This window comes from Accipiter gentilis, chromosome Z (assembly GCF_929443795.1).
Source record: "Accipiter gentilis chromosome Z, bAccGen1.1, whole genome shotgun sequence".
In the NCBI taxonomy this organism is placed as follows: Eukaryota; Metazoa; Chordata; class Aves; order Accipitriformes; family Accipitridae; genus Astur; species Astur gentilis.
This window is the reverse complement of record NC_064919.1, coordinates 87,656,832-87,675,936: the sequence shown is the minus strand read 5'-3', so window position 1 is coordinate 87,675,936 and position 19,105 is coordinate 87,656,832. Positions and strand designations below refer to the sequence as shown.

The 19,105-nt window shown below is 43.1% G+C and overlaps 1 protein-coding gene across 1 annotated transcript in view; it reads right to left on the bottom strand.

The window, feature by feature from the left end:
* Positions 1-19,105, bottom strand: part of DCC (DCC netrin 1 receptor) — a 572,354-nt gene that overhangs the window by 37,521 nt on the left and 515,728 nt on the right. The window contains exons 20-23 of the mRNA XM_049794299.1: positions 17,104-17,298; positions 11,976-12,008; positions 2,623-2,688; positions 128-290 (exon numbers count right to left, since the gene is read on the bottom strand). Coding sequence (XP_049650256.1) covers positions 128-290; positions 2,623-2,688; positions 11,976-12,008; positions 17,104-17,298 — 457 coding nt within the window. The remainder of the gene's footprint in view (positions 1-127; positions 291-2,622; positions 2,689-11,975; positions 12,009-17,103; positions 17,299-19,105) is intronic.

Here is a 19,105-nt window from a genome sequence, read left to right as displayed (position 1 = left end):
GATCGAGGCCCAAACTGCAGTTCAGCCCCAGAACCCACGACTCCGCAGTACGACCGCTATCGCCCGTATCTATTTTGAAGCTGAGCGTCGCCGAATTTTCCTTCTATCCCCCGTGCTGAGAACGTACTTTCTCTGCTGTGCCGAGGAGCGCCTGGTGCAGATGACGGCCACCACCACCACCACCACCACCGTGATGACGCCGACGGTGACGACGATGATGACAAGGAGGTTGCTGTTCTTCTGGGGGGTGACGCTGCCGTGGGGAGGGTGCATCTGCCCGATGGGGGGCTCTGAAAAAAGATAAGACGGCGAGGGGACGGTTAGCGCTGGATTTGCTCCCCTCCCTATGTCACCCGTAAAATAAAACACATAGAGCCTGCCAGGTGGCACGAATTCCTCTGAAAAAGCAGACGGAGGGTGCGGAAGGGTGCCATAAAGAGCCCAAATTTATGTCTCGCTGCCTTTCAGCGGTATAGCAAACAGCAAAATATTTAAGCAGTAACAACTTTGCATTTTCTGGGTGTTAATAACGTGATGTTGGGAGTCAATAACTCTCAGCTCATTTTTGCTATTATCAGCTGAAAATGGAAATACAGGGACTATGGATTTTTTCTTTACGGCCCATATAGTCTTTCTCGGTATTTACAGGCAAATATATCTCTTGTGTATCAGCCAACCTGAATGCCCGATTCATTTGTCAGTACTGCATTCACCCCACAGTCAGTCTTGCATCACGTTATATTTCATTTATTGCTATGCTGACCAGATCCCCGTGCAACACTTGAGCAGGTTAAGGGCTCAATCTTCTGAAGTGATGAGCTTCTTGGTTTCAATGCAGCAGCAAGACTGGGACTGAAAATAACATCATTTCTGGTGTCGAGTTCCCGTCAAACTGACTTCAAGTACTGGTCCCTTGCTTTCAACAATATTTTCCCCATTGCACTGGGAATAGGGCAATTTATATTTTTATAATCTTGTTTGATAACGCCTCTGTTTACACAGCGTTGGGCCATATGTTACGGATACCCGCACAAAACAGCAAGTAATCCTTTTCCTCTGTCTGCTAAGGCAATCTTCCAGGCATCCTATAAGATTACAAACTCACAAACCCCCAAATATCTTTCCGCTTAAGCTTGGAGAAAAACTAAATATTTGGTGCAATGGGATGCAAAAGGAAGAGCTGTGCTATAGCGTGTCCAAGATTTCACAAGAAAAATAACTCAGGAGTTTTTGTATGGCATCATCCCCACCCACAACCTCCCCTGTACAAACTAAACAAGACCTGACTGGGATTTCATTTTGCCTTTAGTACGACTGAATGCGAAAGGAGAAAAGGACAAATCTTTCCAAATAACGGTTTTAGCAGGAGATGTAATTTAATTGTAATATTCTGCCTTGATTTTCTGCCTTAATAGCCTTTCTTTACACAACTAATTATGCTATTTAAATAATTTGCCCTTTTCTCATTGCCTTTTTCAGGCAACTGAGTAAGATAAGCAGTTGTGAGTGCCATCCTTTCAGCATTACAATGGTCTAGTACAGAAATCCCAAAGACTTTGGGGTTTGGTTTCTTTTTCATTTCCATGCTGAGTAAAAGGCATTGAAGGAACATACCACATAAAATACAGCAACTATCAAGAAAAACAATTTTTTTTCTCTCTCCCTACCCTTTATTGCAGGCCCTGGAAGCTCTCTCTACTTCCCAAAAGTCAGTTTTCCTATATTTATGATGAACTACTATGAAGAACAGGAGAAAAGCCTTAAACAGCGGTGTGTTGGCTGCAGCAATGTAAGACAGAAAAAAGTAACAAAATTTTGCATTCCCTCCTTGTCTTGACTGAGGAGAATAATCAGTGTGAGTTAATCGGCTATGTGCCTTGTAATTATTTTGTACTTTCAAACCTCACTCGATACCACATTTGAGGGAATCTTGTCTGTTGTTTCATTCAATACTGTGAGATGACAATGCTTCATTAAGTAACGGAGATGGGGTCAGGAATAAGAAGTTATTGATGGCATATCTACTCCCCAGCTGGCACTGATTAGGTTCAGTTAATTTTTGTTAATCCATGGGGTTTCCTCTCATTTCTTCCTATTTTAGGGCAGGATTAATTAATTTTAAAAATGGTATTTTCTGCAGAAAGCTTGAATTGAGATATAATAATGTAAAATGCATTTGACAATTCTTTTTAAGCTGTTATTTTTTCAGAGGCGTTCCCACGGTCTGAGATATATCTAAACCACCTCTTGCGACGGGACGATCATACCCAGCGACATGCCTTTTGGAGCACTGCGTCAGCTGGAAATCTGATGGGTATTTTGGGGATCAACTTTAAGAAAGCCAAAACAGAATATACGGTGTCCTAACCCTGCTCTTTGTCAACATTTCTGGTTAAAACTACAGTCTGTTTTGCAGCAGATATTTTGCACAGTGGATGGGATTTTCAACAGCTGAGATAACTCTTCTCTACAAAACAGCCAGCGTGCGACCAGTGGGCACGGTGGGTGGCCTCCAAGCCATAAGAGAGAGGAACGAGAGAGCAATAAAGAGAAGAAAAGTAGGAGTTTGTCACCAAAACTGTACTTAATTATGGAGCATGCTTGGATGGAGCCTGTATTTACCGTTCAGACTGCTCCTGTCAATCAGGTTGGTGTCCACCGGCCAGTAGGAGCCATCCCCGTGACGACCTGTTGGCAGAAAAATGCATCAGATACGGCGTGACAGGTAAACCAGCAAAATCAAGTTTGTTGCTTGAGACAGCACCTATCTGACAACGTTTAAACCATTAAACAGAGCGGGAAAAGTCATCTCGTATGCGCTGGGGAAAATCTGTCATCAAAGTAGGCTTTTGAAAGCAAGCTGAATTTCAGCCCTTTGAGCAGCTTGCCTTGTTCTGTTGGTTTTTTCCCCTCCTCCAGATGTGCTCGTTAGAGTGACAAACTAAGGTGTGATGGCAGCATCCGTCTGTGCTCCCTCCACGGGTGTCGGGAATAATTCAGACAGCTGCTTTTGCACACAAGCAGTTGCACGGCAGCAGAGGGACGGTGCTGTACAGAAAACCGTGGGCACGTTTCTCCACCTGCCAGGTGGCTTTCCACCACTATTAAGCAAGCTTGCTTTAATTTATTTTCCCGCTTTTGGAAATACAACTCCAGAACTGCTTGTTTTTTACGAAAAGATCGCTTCTTTTCTAACCCCGACATTAAAAAAAAAAAAAAAAAAAAGGAAGAAAAAAGAAGGGATATGATTGTTATTCCAAAAATGTTTTGGCTGTTGAGGCAATATTTGCACTCCAAATTAATATAGTAAAATTTCAGGTATTTGTCTTTTCCCCTGCTTTATTTTGTCCTATTTATCAGCTTTGGGCTAAAGAACTGTGACGGTATGTCCACGTTTCTGCCAAGACCAGCATCTCTGCTTCCTCATGTCAAGGTGAATCACAAAGGTTGGTAAAGTCCTACCAAGCTCTTCTTCGACTCTACCGATACGGGATTGAGCAGTCAAAGTCCATGGCAGAAGTGGTTTGGGGTAAAAGCTGCTCTTCTGGCAAAGACCAACCTCATGCCACTAGCCTGCTGTGGCTACCTCATTCCTCCAAAGCTAATTATTTTTTCCTTAAGTCAAATGAAGCTTTCCAGGTGGCACAGTCTCAGCTGATGCCAGCAGTGCTCTGCTGGGACAGTGGTTCAGGGAAAAGACATCTTCCCCCTGGACGGGCAGAGGTTGCTGGAGCAGAGCATTGACCCCGACTCCAGAAGAGCCCTGGGCACTATCTTTTTTGGCACTGCCATCCCTTAGGTCAGACAAATAGTACCTGAGGGTGGGTTTTGGTTGGTGAAGGGCTTATGCAAAAATTCCGAAAATTTAGTGCAGGGCAGGGAATTACCAGGGCTTACTGCAGATAACTTCTGCAGCAAACAACCACCGTCTACATCAGCTCTCTTGGCAAATTAGCAAAAACTCCCACATTTTCTCACTTTCCTGCAGTTGTTTGTTGCTGCTGTGCACTGTTAAACAACTGCCACATTCCTCTCCAGAGGTACTTGTATTTCCGTGGATTGCGAAGAAATTCACGTGCATAACTTTGTCTACCAATTTGGAAAGTATTTTGTGATGAATGGCCCTAAACAAATGGAAGATGATTATCATCAGAAGAGACTTCAGTGTAATCATCTTTTCAATCAGCGTAATTGCACAGCTACAACAACTTGATCCCAAGAAAGCAAGGTTGCAAAATGTTCAGCTGTAAAAGCAGACAAAATAGAGATAAATGTAAGGTATATAGTAATTCTGTTTACCAAGATGACACTCTAAAGCAGTCCTATTCATATTACTACACTGCAGTGTGTGAATATGTTGTGACCCTGGGGTTATATTGTGCCTAGGAAATTGGGTATCTCCACGGGAGACTGCTAAATGTTACTATTTTTTATGTTTAGCCCACACCGAAACATCTTAGCGGGAGCCTAATGTATTGGAAAATTTAGTCAGGATATCGGAGACTTAAAAAAAACTAACCCTGCATGCCTGACTCTGAAGTTTGGTACTTTCTGAATTAGCATAAGAGCACTTTTCAAGGCATTATACATGACATTTTCATTGCAAAAATATTTGCGTAAACAGCTGCCCGTTTCATTTCTGGCTCTAATACGGTGACTGGCACCTGGAGATGCTATTTATTCGGGATGGCTGCAACACGGAGCCAGCCAGGCAGCAACAGGGGAAAGGTTTGGGCTACACTGTCCATGTCGGGGGGGGTTCTTGGGCTAGAAATGTTTCTGAAATGCTTTAAGTTTTAAAACCATCCCAAGGCAGCAGACTCTTCCAGTTTTACTCACTGAGGGTAACTCCAAAGGCCCAACTTCTAATCAGAGGCAATTTCACTGATAAGAGACAGGAAGGCAAATAACTCTTAACAAACAGTATTTTAACAACACGGTTTGTCAGGGATAGCCCAGACCAAATTTACGGTAATTTGGCTCTGTTCTGCTATTAAGACATACAAACATTATTCAATATTTGGATGAACGTGGAAATCTAAGCACATAGGAGATAGGAGGTAATCTCATTTGCATTGTAAGGTTTTCCATGTTAAAGGGTAAGTAGGGCTTAAACCCCTAAGCATTATCCATGCTCTGTTCCAAACCAACACACCTCCATAAATCATTTCTACCTCTAGCTTTCACTTGGCAACAGTTTAGGTTATATTTCCCTCTAAAAAACTCAAATGACGTGCGAGAGCACTGCTACTTGGAGGCTATTGCTTCATCCAGTTTCAACGCCTCAGGTGTCGACTACCTTTATAATAATCTAATTTAAGAAGCAAGCTAACCTGTGAGCTTCTACTTCATTTCCAGCTTCAAGATCTTTACTGAACTCGTCTGTTTGCACTGGACTATCACTGTTGCTCTCCACCTCCTTCCCAAATCCACTGGTGGGTTTCTTGTCTTACAGAAGACAAGTACAAACCTCCTGTCCCACTGAGTTTAGATGGAAACCCTCAGTGTCGGCCAGAAAGCCACATATGAGCTGGGCATAACTCAACAAATATGTCCATTTGGGTTTTTTTGGGGGTCAGACAATAAGACTCTCTCTTCAGCTTCCACCAGTTTCCAGTGGAGCTTCTATTCTTTGTATTATTCCATCTTTTGGAACAAACCATTATAAAATCCTGACTAATCAGCAGTTTCTTTGCAAACTGCTTTTTTTGATGGAGGTTAAACAGTCTTTAAACTTGATTTTCCTACTTTTTAAATAAGTTGTATTAAAGGTGGTAACATACTTTCAGAGCTACAAAAAGGTGCACCCATATGAACCTACATATCATTTCTCACCTCCCACTTCTGCGTTTAACTTGTTTTCCCCCAGGTCTTTCAAAGGTTTCAGTAACTCAAGTTTTTCTCTGAAAAAAAATCACGTTGTCGGTGACAACGGTTCTTCATCCTCTCAGGCATCCAGCACTTGGAAATTGGCCAAAAATTCTGTTGTCATTTTGCTGTAAATCTCTTCCCTTCTTCATGCTTTACTCGAGCAGCTTCCTTATTTGCAAAGTTCAGGTATTCCTGCACGACACAGGCAGGTCGGTAGACGTTGAGGGATGTTGTTTGCTCTTCTCCTTGCAAAACGCTCATTGCAAGCCAACCACCCGCACGGGAGAGCTGGAGGGGGAATGACGCTTGCTGCTGCATCATCTGGCTCCCCTGAACCAGACACGGCCCTGCGCTACCACTGTTGCTGTATTTTGCCTTAAACAGTCCAAAATATGGAGAAAATAAGCTGAGCAATATTCTCACATGAGACAGCAGAGACTGCAAGTGATATTTCCTGCCCCATGGGGGTCCCCAGGGAGGTTCAAGCATGCAAACCAGGTCATTGGGAGGTCCAAGCTTGCAAACTAAGTCATTGGCTCTCACAGCCAACACGAACTGTCAGGTGTACGGTGCCGTCAGAAAAAACTGCTCTTCTGTTCCCCCAGAAAAGCTGAGCTCCCTGTGTAAGGCAGTTATGGTGCTGAGCACCTGGAAACCCGCTCCAGGATAGAGCAGAAGACAGCAAGCTGCCTTTGGGGGGCAGCTCTAGCTCGCCGCTGACCTGCAGCCCCCCTAGAAACCCAGCGGAATAAGGATGCTCAGATGTAGCAGAGTAACAGCAGAGTAAGGAGGCTGGCTGAAAAAAATCAAGGGGCAACGGGAGCTTCTGCCCAGAGCAGACACATCGACATCTGAGAAAAATGAAAGCATCCCTCTAGCACCTTGTTCCCATCTTCTGGGAAGGCAGAAATACAAGTCAGAAGAGAGAAAGGTTGATTCATACATGTTATGCAGTTCAGCATCTCTCCAGAGGCTGCTCTTCATCCTGGAAGACGGATGCCAGTTCAGCCTGAGATGGGTAACGCCGTGCGGTCACATCGCGTATTCGCAGGGACGAGGAGTCGTGGGTCACACACTGACTTCAGAGAGCACCGAGGTGAGGATCCACCTCTGTGTGCACAGCCGTCGGCAAGTTCCCTCTTCGGCCAGTGATGAGAGAAGAAAGCCTCACAACCATGGCTGAACCTGCTTATCTTGGATGGGAAAAGCTGCTTTTTGAAGGCACCCACCTTTGACCACACTGTCAGGCACCGAGATGTAAAACATTAACTTTCAGCGCTGCGGTTCCGCATCCATCAGCATTTAAACTGGTCAGAGCATGAGGACTTGTGTCTTCTTCCCATCTACAGTCAGCACCTGATAACGAAGGAGCCCACGTTGGCCCGGTGATAGCTGAAGAGCTCAGCGAAGACTGGGCTGTTTGCAAATTTGCTTATAAGCAAGTATAAACCGGCAGACTTCTTGGAATGATGCTGGGGCTTGGGGCAGAACTGCAAGATTAGGTGAACAGATACCACATCCCCTGTTGACTTTCTAGTCCTTCTTTTTCAAGTGTAACTGGAGGCAGTTGTCTCAACTTCATCTCAGCGCAGCAGGAAACACAACCAATATGCAGGAATAACCCTTCTTAATATTTCAAGCATGTCTTCCGAGATGCTTTCCGTCTTTTGGAACTTAAGAAAGACTTCCTACACCTGCTTGGTAAACATAGCCAGATGACAGAGTTTAAAAGGCTTTTTTTTTTTTTTTTTTTCCCCCCAGAAGGAGTTATTCTGATAAATGGGATACTTCTTATTTCTTTTCTCTAGCAAAGAGCGTTACAGACCACTGCATTATTTGTTTAGGAAGCAGCACTTTGAAAAAGATCTGAACTGCTCATCCTTCCACTGCTGCTACGCACAGAGTTTGCAAAATAGTTTCAGAACCAAAAGCCTGGAGCCATCAAAAGCTCTAACAGAAAAAAAAAAAAAGCAAACTTGATGCCTTCTGCAGTCACAGTATGAGACGATGCAACTGTTTTGGGGCTGATATCAGGCTGTAGATGTACCGGCGGCTGTTTTCATGCAGGAAGGCATACGCAGAAAAAACAAGCACAGGAAGGTTTCAAATGGGCAAACAGCAACACGCCTGCAATAATCCAACATGGCAAAGGTTGAACTGCAGAAAGTCCAATCCCAGGCATGACTAGACTGCGCTTCAAACCCCCTTGCTCTGAAAGCTGAAGCAAATGGTGCACCGTTAACTCACGAGATGCAAAGCATCGAGGTATAAATGGCAGGTGTACGGTCAAGTGCCCAGTGCTCATCCCCCGTTCAGGAGAGGCAAAGTCCCTCAGCATCAGTTGGAAACCTTTCCACATCCCTCTGGACTGGATGCAAAACAATGCAGACCACTGTTTTCCTCAGGATTTGGAAACAAAAGCTGCGGATGTCTGTCGTGGATGATCTTCTCCGTGGGCTTTTTGTTGTCCTGGGTATGGTCACTGGCCCTGCTCCAGGCGTGGGAACAGGAGACCTCCCACTGGCCTCACCTTCGCAGTAAACGTTAAATCTGAACTTGTAAATATCCAGTTTATGGTTTAAAAAGAGTAATGCCATCTCTCTCTCTCTCTCTCTAAAAATCATACCTGTATTCCATACGTAACAGTTTTCCATAGTGATATATGAATTTATCTAAACAGTTCATATGACCCATTTCATGGGAGGTATGCTTTCAGAAAACAATTGAGCAATCAAAATGTATTGAAATTTCCTAAGATAAGAAGAAACATTTGTTCAAAATTGTGTACGTTTCCTTTTATCAAAATCTACAGGGGATGTTATAAAACATTTGTAGTCCAAAGGCAGAAATCAGCTTTTTTGCTCTTGCAGAGATCTCATTCTGATGGCAACACAAAGCTGTTGACAAGTCCTATATTGACAAAATATGGACTAAAGAATTTAATATTGTTTTATCAAATGGAAACTGGGGCAAGATAAAACACAATGATTAATCTCTTCTTTGCCCAGTTTGCCTCTATGTATTTCAGATGAAAATCATAAACAGAGCTTTTTAGACTCCAGGAAGCCTCTACAACAGCTCATCTGAAAGCAGCTGGCCTTGACCCACATACATAAAGTTTGTGACAAAAATTCTCTCTTAAGCATCTGAAAATGTTAATTTTTTTCTTACTTTTATACTACCATTTTTAGTACCTTTGCCTATGCCCTGCTCTACCAGTTGCATACATGCAAAATAAAGATCTGAAAAGAAGCTGACACATTTACGGGCTTGGCACCCACTTCAGATCCAAGGGGTCTCCTGGAAAACGTGTGATTTGATTCTCTAGATGCCGATGGCTCCTCTTTTTGCCCTTCGGATGACGGTGTTTGCACCCTGGGAGGGTTATTTGCATTTCATCAACAGGATTTCTCATTCTCTGTCAGACAGCTGCGGACCAAAGCTTCCACGGGACGGGACGGGCTCAACTCTGTCCATCACTCATGGGCAAGAATGAAGGACTTGAGGTGGGGTCTCTCTCGCCTCCTTCTTCTTGTCAGTGGTAGGTCTCTGCTCTCCCAGGGAGTTGCAGCAACAGGGAGCACATCTGCCCCGACCAAGAAACCTTTGAAGTTCCCCCTAAACTCTCCTCCCTTTCTCATTTTTCGCACCCCAACGCCCTCGCACATCCAACACCCTCCAACACTGCTTTGCTGCCACGTACGTTAATTTTGCTTCCTGAACTCGGGAACCATGAGCCGGCATTAGAGACAGATGACCTACCAGAGTTTATTCATGTCACTCAATAAGAATTGCATTTGTGGCAGAGATGGCCCCCAGGGCCTTGTCCAAAGCACAGAGTAATTTAAAAGGCTCCCACTGACTTCAGTAGGCATTGGTTCAGGATGATTAAAGAATTAGCTTTGATGATTTCTAAGGCAAATCAGCTTTCAGAAACGTTGACTTTGTTTGTCTTAACGCTTGTGCTTGGAGTACAGTTTTAGTGAGACCTGGCACCATCTGCTTGTCTTCAGCAGAGCTGCCTAAAGGTCAAGTAAATGCCAGTGAAGACCTCAGACTTCGTCTTATTAGAATTCATCACTGAGGTCATGTAAAAATGGAAACTGAATTCAGATATCAACAAGCCTATGGGAGATACAATAAAAGGCTGAGAATTTCTCCTCCTCATATGCTACAGTCCTAAAGAACGAAAACGCAGTGTATTTCAACTACCCAGGCAAAAGACAGTATTTACGTACTAGGAACGACTGCGTTGAACTCACACTGTGCATACCTGCTGTCTGCTAAAGACACCCTAACCTAATTTCATTTTGGTAAGTTATTAGACTCAAATCAAACAAAAAAACCCCACCATACCCGAAGCAACTGGGAATTCGCAGGCTACGGCTGCAATCCCAACACAGTTATCACCCTGGGGATATGCTTTAGCCAGACATGCTGCAAGTAGTTACATGAAACAGGTTGAAATCTTCCCTGTTTTAAAGTCTATACAGAGTATCCTTCACTCACCAGGTTGCAACCACTGTTCAGGCTGCTCAAGAACGAATTATTCTGGTGACTGTTTTCCCTAGCAAGGGGCACAGTGTTCCCAGAAGAACACGATGCACAAAAGGAAAACCACCCAGACCTCTCTTTTTCTGTGGTAGTTTGAGGTCCATGAAATAGCACTACAGTACGGCCATACAACCATACAGTTATGCCGAAACAGAGCAACATGCTCAGTGAAGAACTAAGACGCAAACTCTACTTTCCATCCAGCCTTACGTTTCCCCCCCCACACTTTTGTTTTTTTAAACTGAACTGGACACTTTTTCGGTCCTGTTTACCAGGTGATAACTTGTGCTGAAGCCTCTCCTAGGCATTCTAAACCTGCCTGAAAACATTTTAACTGCAAATCTCACAAAAATATACTGAAGATTTACTTACAGGCTTCTTTGTAACCTAACACTTTTACCCTTTAAAAATAGTTTTTATCTATTCAAACCTGACATTTTCAATTTGCGTGTGCTGTGGTGCAAAAAATCATACTGAGCAAACCAGCTTTTAATTTTATAATTTGTATACTTCTACTTCTTTCAGCAAATCATACGCTGAAATCGGAGGGTGAATTTCCAAAACTGGCTGAGAGTGGGTCTCTCCAATGTGCTACCCTGCTGTGATACTCTATGGGGTACCTTGTACAAAGTAAAATCCTAGTGAAGAAATATGCTCCGGGTAACCTCCAGGAGTTGACCTTGATCTTCTAAATAACGCTTTCTTGACTTCCCTAGGAATTACCTATTGTAAGTTAACTCAACTCACTAAATTGGGGTAAGATGGTGGCTGTTAAGTAAAGCCAGGGATTTGAGGTTTACACCTCACTTTGCCTTTTAAACTAGTGTGAAGTGAGAGTTTGAATCCAAATAAACCTCCCAAGATCAGGTCTGAGTTTTCCAAATGTCATGACGACTGTTTCCTTGGGCAGATGTCACATAAATGTACAATGCTCTAGCTGTAATTGAAAGAAATACTTAGGAATAAGTAGGTCTACAGTAAAAAAAAGGAAAAAATATCCTAGCAACAGACTTCACAACTATTCGAATGGAGACAGGAGCAGAGGAACTGTGACTAATCAGACATATACTCACATTTGGAAAATGTAACGATAATGCCTTGAAAAGTTGACTAAACTTTGCTATTATCGAACAGGAGCTGCTGGTTTGAGAGAAAAGATGATTTGCGATTTCTCACAGTGAGGCTTTTGAACTTTAATCTATAACCCACGAAAGGGTGCAAGAGGAGCCTGGAAATTATGCTGAGCTTAATTATACTTAATGTGAATTATTCAGAAGTGCAGCAGAGAGACTAAAAATTTATTTCATACAAAGAAGCTTGACATTTTAATTGGTCCTTCAGAAAAGAGACAAAACAATTTCCTCTCCCGAAAATTTACATCTTCCCCATCAAAGCAGCAGCCGCAGCCGAGCAGAACTTCATTAACAAGATTAATTATCACGCCAGCGTCTGCCTCATCAGGTGTGCAGCCCAGGTGAAAAGCACGGCCCCCTCCCCGGCGCGCCCCCCCAGGCTCCGGCAGAAAAGGCAACAGATGGAGGGCACCGTACCTTGGTCATTAGCCATTTTGTCAGGGTGCTCGACTGCAAGAAAGAGACAATGTCATTAGAGGCTGACAGCTCCTCGCAGGCAAGCCGACGCATCGCAGCAGCGACGGCGTTTAGCGGGTCGGCGCAGCGCGGTGCTGCCTTCCCGCACCGGCGGCGGGAGGTGCGGGAGGACAGGGTGAGTTTTACCGTTCCCTTTTCCAGAGAGATCCTGGAGAGCTGAGAGGACAAACACAGAATCATAGAATCACAGAATATCTCGAGTTGGAAGGGACCCGTAAGGACCGTCGAGTCCAACTCCCTGCTCCTCGCAGGACTACCTAAAACTAAACCCTATGGCTAAGAGCATCGTCCAGACGCTCCTCGAACCCTGAACCGTGCCTCGTATCAGATATTTTCACCAAGTTCTTCCAAATGTGAAATCTTTTTTTTCATTCGCTTGTTCTTTTTTTGGTACGATCTGGCAAGTTTAACCAAGCAAGAAGGGAAAGAGGGAGAGATACTGCTTCTTTAAATAATTACAGTCAAATCACCTACAGGTTGAGAGCTCGGTCTGACTTACATTATCATTGTTTCAGCTTTTTGCAAAGGGGTTTAAAACTATTTACATTGGTTTGCATAAAACCCATAAAAGATAGCGTGATCTGAAGTGCACCAGACAAGACTTCAAAATTCAGTAGATATATTAAAAGCTTTCCTGCACAGCTACAACTTTTGACTATTTATGATATGGCTGAGGGAATTAAACTTTCCTCCGTTTCATAAGTAGCTACCATCATAGAGCATTAACCAGTCCTCTGCTTAATAAATTATGCAAGAATCTTAAACACAGGAAATTGGGGGAAAAAGAAGTGTTTTGGCACATGAATCTGGAAGTCAAATAACCAGTGCCTGCAGGTGCAAAGCATGCTGCTCCCCTCGCTGCTAAAACCACTACAAAACCTCCTCTAGATGATGGCATCGCGCTAGGAACACGTGGAGGTACCGAACTAGCAGTAATTTGCATTTACAGACACGTCTACGAGCTCCATGCCTGTGGCAGAGGGGGAATAGCTGCTTCGATGACCCCCAAACCCTCAGTTAATATTTTTTTTTCCCCCCCTCTCCGACTTTTCCACAGGGATGCAGAGCAGAAGAGGGGTAGATGGAGCACACTGCCTCAAAACTTTCTGAAAATCCGTGAGCCTGCGCTTCCCCGCTGAGCCATACCCGGCTTATCGCCTTTCCCCGAGGACAAATATATTCATGAAAACATGAATCCTCGCTCGCAGCTGAAGTTACCTCCGTCCGAGCGCCGATACCACTTAGACGCTGCCCCAGCACCGCTCGGCGTTCGCTGCCTTCTCCAGGCGATGGAGGAGGCGAAAGCCTGGAGACCCGCGGTGCCAGGCAGGGCTCCAAGCCGGGTGGGTAATATTTACTTTTGGCAGGTCGCGAGGGGTCACCTTTGGTGCCGGTTATGGACTGGGATGCGCTGCTGAACCACACCGCCGAGGCAGCATTAGAGGGCACTGCAGTGCTAGAAATGCTGCCCCACACCTTCCTTGCCAAAAAGCGGGGGGTCGGGATCGGCATCAGCTGCGATTTCAGGTTCTTTTAGAAATGGTACAGTGGCAACTTTTAATCTGGTGTCCTGCAGAAAGCCCACAAATACAGTTTTCCTTGCTGATCTTAACATGATGGGAATATCTGAAGCTCAGCCCATGACCTCTTCAGCCCTCTCTCTCCCCCTTTCCACTCTTCCCTTTAAAAATACATCTCAGCCAGGGCTTTGTTCGTGCTTGACGTCATGTCTATAGGTGTGTTAACAGGCAACTTTTTTCAGTTTACGTAATGTTTTGCGTGATTCTGATAAGCAGAATACTACTCTCTCATCTTCTTTAATTAAAGGAGCTCAGTGCTCACGGAAGGTCTGTTTGTAAATGCTGGCTGAAATCCCGAACAGGTACAGCTGAGCAGAAGAAAGCATAAGCACATTTACTAAGTACAGCTCTGAGATCTACTTGTTTCTGTAACAGATGAAAAAACAAATCACTGACAAGTTATTTAAAAGATTGAGGAAATCCTCCTTCCTTTCTGTCTGTCACCGGTTCATTCCCTCCCTCTTCAGTTGTCATCTTTCATTGGGCAGTTGCAAGTAAATTTCTGACTATTTACTTCTGCAAGTTAATGAATTTCTGAAAATGATTCATTTACATGCCATAAAAATAATGTAACATTGAGACTTGGACTTTACCTTCGGGGACAATCTGTGACAGTACACTGTGAAAGGCTTCAAAATGGACATACTATTTGGGCACTCTCTGCTTCTTTCCCATAAACACATATACATATATATGTATATGGAATATTTACTGAAGTCATCCAAACTCAACAACAAGGAGTAAGAAAACCCCTAATAATGACCTCAAATTTTCACCCAAATTATATAAGAGAAAAAAAACCCAAAACCAACAGATATTCAATCACATTTTATCTTTCTATTCCAGGACCCTGAGAATGTGTGCATCAGATTCTTCATGCTTGAAGTGATAAATTTAACCAGCCAGAGCATAAAAAAAGCGGATCCTCAACTGATGTAAACTGTTGCAGATTGATTGAAGTTCACAGTGTAACAACAATTTACATAAGCTAAGGATTTGCCCATTTGCCTGTATATTATCATCAGCGGAGCTGAGGTGGAAGAATATAAACTCATTGCTCCGTGGTAGTGTTATTTACTACTAAACATAACTCTTTCTCACAGATCACTACATTTTCATTAGTAAAGGAAAGTCAGTACAAATACTCGCATCGCAATTACAACACAAGTAATGGCTTGGTTTCCTTGGAGGAGCTTTATGTGCTATAATATATGAAACGAGACAGTGGGTGACTTAGTGGGTCTTTGATGCTTGTTTAGTTCCTCGTGATTTAAAACTTCCTCTGATCAGGACAGAGATTTGCCATCAGAGCACACATTACCATATGGCACATCCACATCTTCTGTTAATAATCATTAAGGGCAGGAAACCAACATTTTTGCATAATTCAGAATGCACTCAAGACTTCAGAAAGTCTTTTCACCTCGAGTGTAGGGATAGATTTGTCAAAAAAACAGTTGAATAGTATTGAACATGACATATTTAGGGTGGATATCATTAAGTATTCATGGCAGGGTATTAGACATCGTCCTTGTAGGCTATTACAAGACGTAACAAATGTATAAATTCATCTTTCTGGTATCTGTTGATGCTGTCTGATCTAGAATTCATTTCCCAAATGAGTTTTATGGTACTTTGTGTAAACATTACAAAGTAAGTGATATCAAGTGCATTAATCTTTTGGTTTAGTTAGATATCTGGGTCTCTATATCTTTTCATATCTCATTAGTCTGCAGCTATTATATTTTGATGCCTTGACTCATTTTAAACTCAGTCTAATAGACTTCTTCTGCTTGGCACAAACTGTGAGCATGAAATTAAGTTGGCACCATCCGCTTGATAGAGATGAAGCACCCGCAAAGTGCTATCTCTTCACATTTCATGGCAGTGGAGAATGAATAATCAGGATCTTACCAATAATTCATTCGAAGTGAAACATGACTTGGACAAGTAAGTCCTGCAAACCTGTGCAGGCGGTGATAAGCTTAGAACAAATTGATACGATTTTTCATTTTTTTTTCTGACTCTTGCTAATTCATGAAAACTGTTGTATGAGGCTTTTCACTCCCAGCCTGAATGGTCGATAGCATGCTTTCGAGACACTGATATCAGTGAAGGAAAAAGGGAAAGCTCTCTGCCAGCGCTGCTGAGGACACTGGCTCATTCATCGCAAACCTTCCTTAATGGCTGAAAATGGGAGTTTCCCCTCCTTCCCTCAGAGGCAGCAGAAAAATTTGCTATTCACATGACGAAGGTTTGCTGAAAGACGAACTCAAATACAAACGCTCGCCAAACAGACAAACAAATCCCCCAAAGGGAATGATGTGGGGATGGCGTGCCGCCCCTCCTCTGCAGTCATTTTGCTTGGCTTTCGTACAGCTCGCGTTAAATGAAGTCACTTGCGACCGATTAAAAGAGAGGCTCGAGTGTCAACGCTAATTCCAAGCCTCTCGCGCACAGGTTTGGGGCTGAATTTCCCTAATTTCCCTCCAGTCGTGACTTCTCGGGCCCAGCCTGCGTCCAGTTTCAATTACCTTCTGCCGAGATGTTGTTTTTATATACAAATCCCTGGATTTTCTCTAGAGGAGACACAGCGCTAACGTGCTCTCTCATATGCCATGCTTCTTTCCTGGAATAGGTTCGCTGTTTATGTCATTTGAGTTTTTCATTAATTACACGTCTTTCTAAAAGCAATTTCATACCTTTGTGCAAATGAATGAGTGACAGTTAAAATATAAGGAGCAGAGCTGCAGCAAGAACCCTGCTTCCCACTCACGGTAATATTGCTTACATCTTCATAACTAATAATTTCTGGGTAGATCACGTCAGGCCTTCACACAGACAGGCAAGCGGGGAAGAGAAAAGAGGAATATCTCCCATGTTCATCTGAAATGGAGCCTGATACAAGCACAACCCTTTGCTCTCATAAACACAGCGGTGCTGAAATACCAGCCAAACCCCACACCCCTCATTTGCCTGCTCCTTCTCACCGGTCACTGAGGGAGAGGGGTCAGGTATTAATTAGTCTCTTGTTAATAACAGGTCCTGAAAAATATCTGGAACAACTTTCCCCACACAAAGCTAAGCTGCATCTCAGTTTGCTGAGGTTTTTAATCATAATTTTGCCCGTCTACTCTGTTGATAGGAGTGAGTCATTACGGGTTCCTACAGTCACTGAAAGATCCAAAATGAAAAGGGACCTCCCTAGAGAAATCCAGTCAGATCCAATTAGCTTTATTATTGATGGGAGAAAGTTAGGTGGTGTCAGAGTGCTTTCCCCCAGCTGAATGAATTGAAAAATATAGTTACTGCCTCATTATGTGGTTTGCTTTTGTCAACTACTGCATGTAGCATTTTGCTTTTATCTCTCAATAATAGTTTCAAGTAGTAGGATCTCTTCTGGCTGACATGGAATTAATTGCAAAGCTCCCATGAAGGCATAAGAAAATTCTACGTATCATTACTATCCAGATGACACAGATCCAAACCTTTCAGTGTCCGGAAGAAAACGGGATCGGAGAGGGGCCCCACTCCCTTGGCGTTGCGAGCTTGGATTCTGAAGTAGTAGACGGTGTCCAGGTTGAGGTCCATGATCTGGTGGGTGAGGCGGTCGCCGCTGATGGACTCCATAATCCAGTCATCAATCGGAGCGTTCTTGTCCAAAGTATAGAAGAGGATGTAAGCTGAATAAACACAGTCTCTCAGTTAGTGCTTCAAGCATATTTTAACGTGCTTCTGTTACGAAATACAGGTAAAATCCAGATTTCTTAAAAAGCGGGGGTTTCTTTATAAAAGCAGGGAGGGCAGGTCTCCAATCAAAATAGCTTTGAGGAATGCTATGAAAATACACATTTGTCTATTTTCAGAACAAAACCACGATTACAGTATTTACTGTAAGAAATAGAGATTTAACAAATATAAAAATAAGTAGCACACATTAAAAAGCTGTTACAAGCGCATTTCTCAAATTGAGGTGCACCCTTCAGTCTGATAGCTGCCATAAACCATATGACGTAAGTCGTTAGTGTTTCAGTGCTGAAATAAAACTAATTGGTATTAATGACACGCATCGATTACTGGGTGCTTATGCAATATTTCTCGGGAACTATAGGGAAAAGTATTTTGGTGAAAAGAATAAAGAATTAAAAATTTTGGTAACTCAGAATTTTGGTAACTTAAAGAGTATTACAATAAATACTTATTCAAACAATAGAAGTTTGAATAAAACTTAAAAGTTTTAGAACTTGGAGAATAGAAGCACCAGTGTTAGGAAGGAGTAGTAGTTTGTAGGAATTACCTTGCCAGGAAATGAAATTTTGGGAAGAAAAAAGCCTGTAAGCAAGGCTGTGAGGTCTAGCACCCCCTGCAACACAAGTTTCTGCCTAACTTTGAAAACAGCTTCTTTTTTTTTTTTTTTTTTTTCCCCCGAAATGCTCCCTGGCAAGTTAGTCATAGGCAAAAACCCCACTCCAAGCCTGGTCTTAAGTGCTGTGCCGCAGGAGGGAGCTACTGGAGCGGGGAGAGCCCGAGTGGGTCGTCTGGACTTCGTCTTTGTGTCTGGACCCAAAGTTACTACAAGGTTGGTATAAGCCTTATCATTAATGCTATTTCCCTATTCTTTTCTAAAACAAAGATGCTTTTCAAAACTCATTCCACGTGATCGGTTACACTGGTCACAGACAAGCGGCGTTAGGATGGAAGTGTTACGGTTTTGTGGGGGTTTTTTTTGGTGCTAGTGTTATATTATGGGATTTTATTTAGAGGCTTGTATTTTGGGGTTACTAAAGCAGTTTCTCTGATCATGACATTTGAAGTAATATATATTAAGCTATGAAAACATATATAAGTTTCTCAAATTAACACAAATATATTCACTCAAGCATTTGTATGGATGAAGATTCGGTTGTTAGGGACATTTCTACTCTCCACAAGCAGTTGTTTCCTCTGATACGCCTAAGAAACATTTGACCACATGTGCAGTAAAAAATCCCCATGAGAGTCATTCTTCAACCAAGCGCTACAAGAAAGAAGTTTGTGCATGGATGTCGGGACCCAGCCCGCTCTAAGGTCTGAACGCTGCTGTCGATGGAAAAACTCTATAAAAGTTGCTGCCGCAGAGTCATTTCATGCCTTGGAAGTCAGGAAAGCTTTTATTTTATTTTGTCTTTTAGTCACTGAGGAATCAGGACAGTTAGCAGTCATTTCATCATCATCATCGAATCATCCTAGAAAGGTTTGGGTTGGAAGGCACCTTAAAGATCATCTAATTCCAACCCCTCTGCAGTGCGTTGCCCATCAGAATGATCATTTCTGCTCTCTAATGGCTAAATTAGGTTAGCATAAACAGAGCCATTTCATCAAAACATCCTCCCTTTCAGACACGGTCACGGATTGTCAAGTCCTGATGATAATGTGGAGTGGAATTATACACAGTTATGCAAGACTAGCCTAGGAATCGTTATTGCTGGGCGTTGTCCACATGGAAGCATA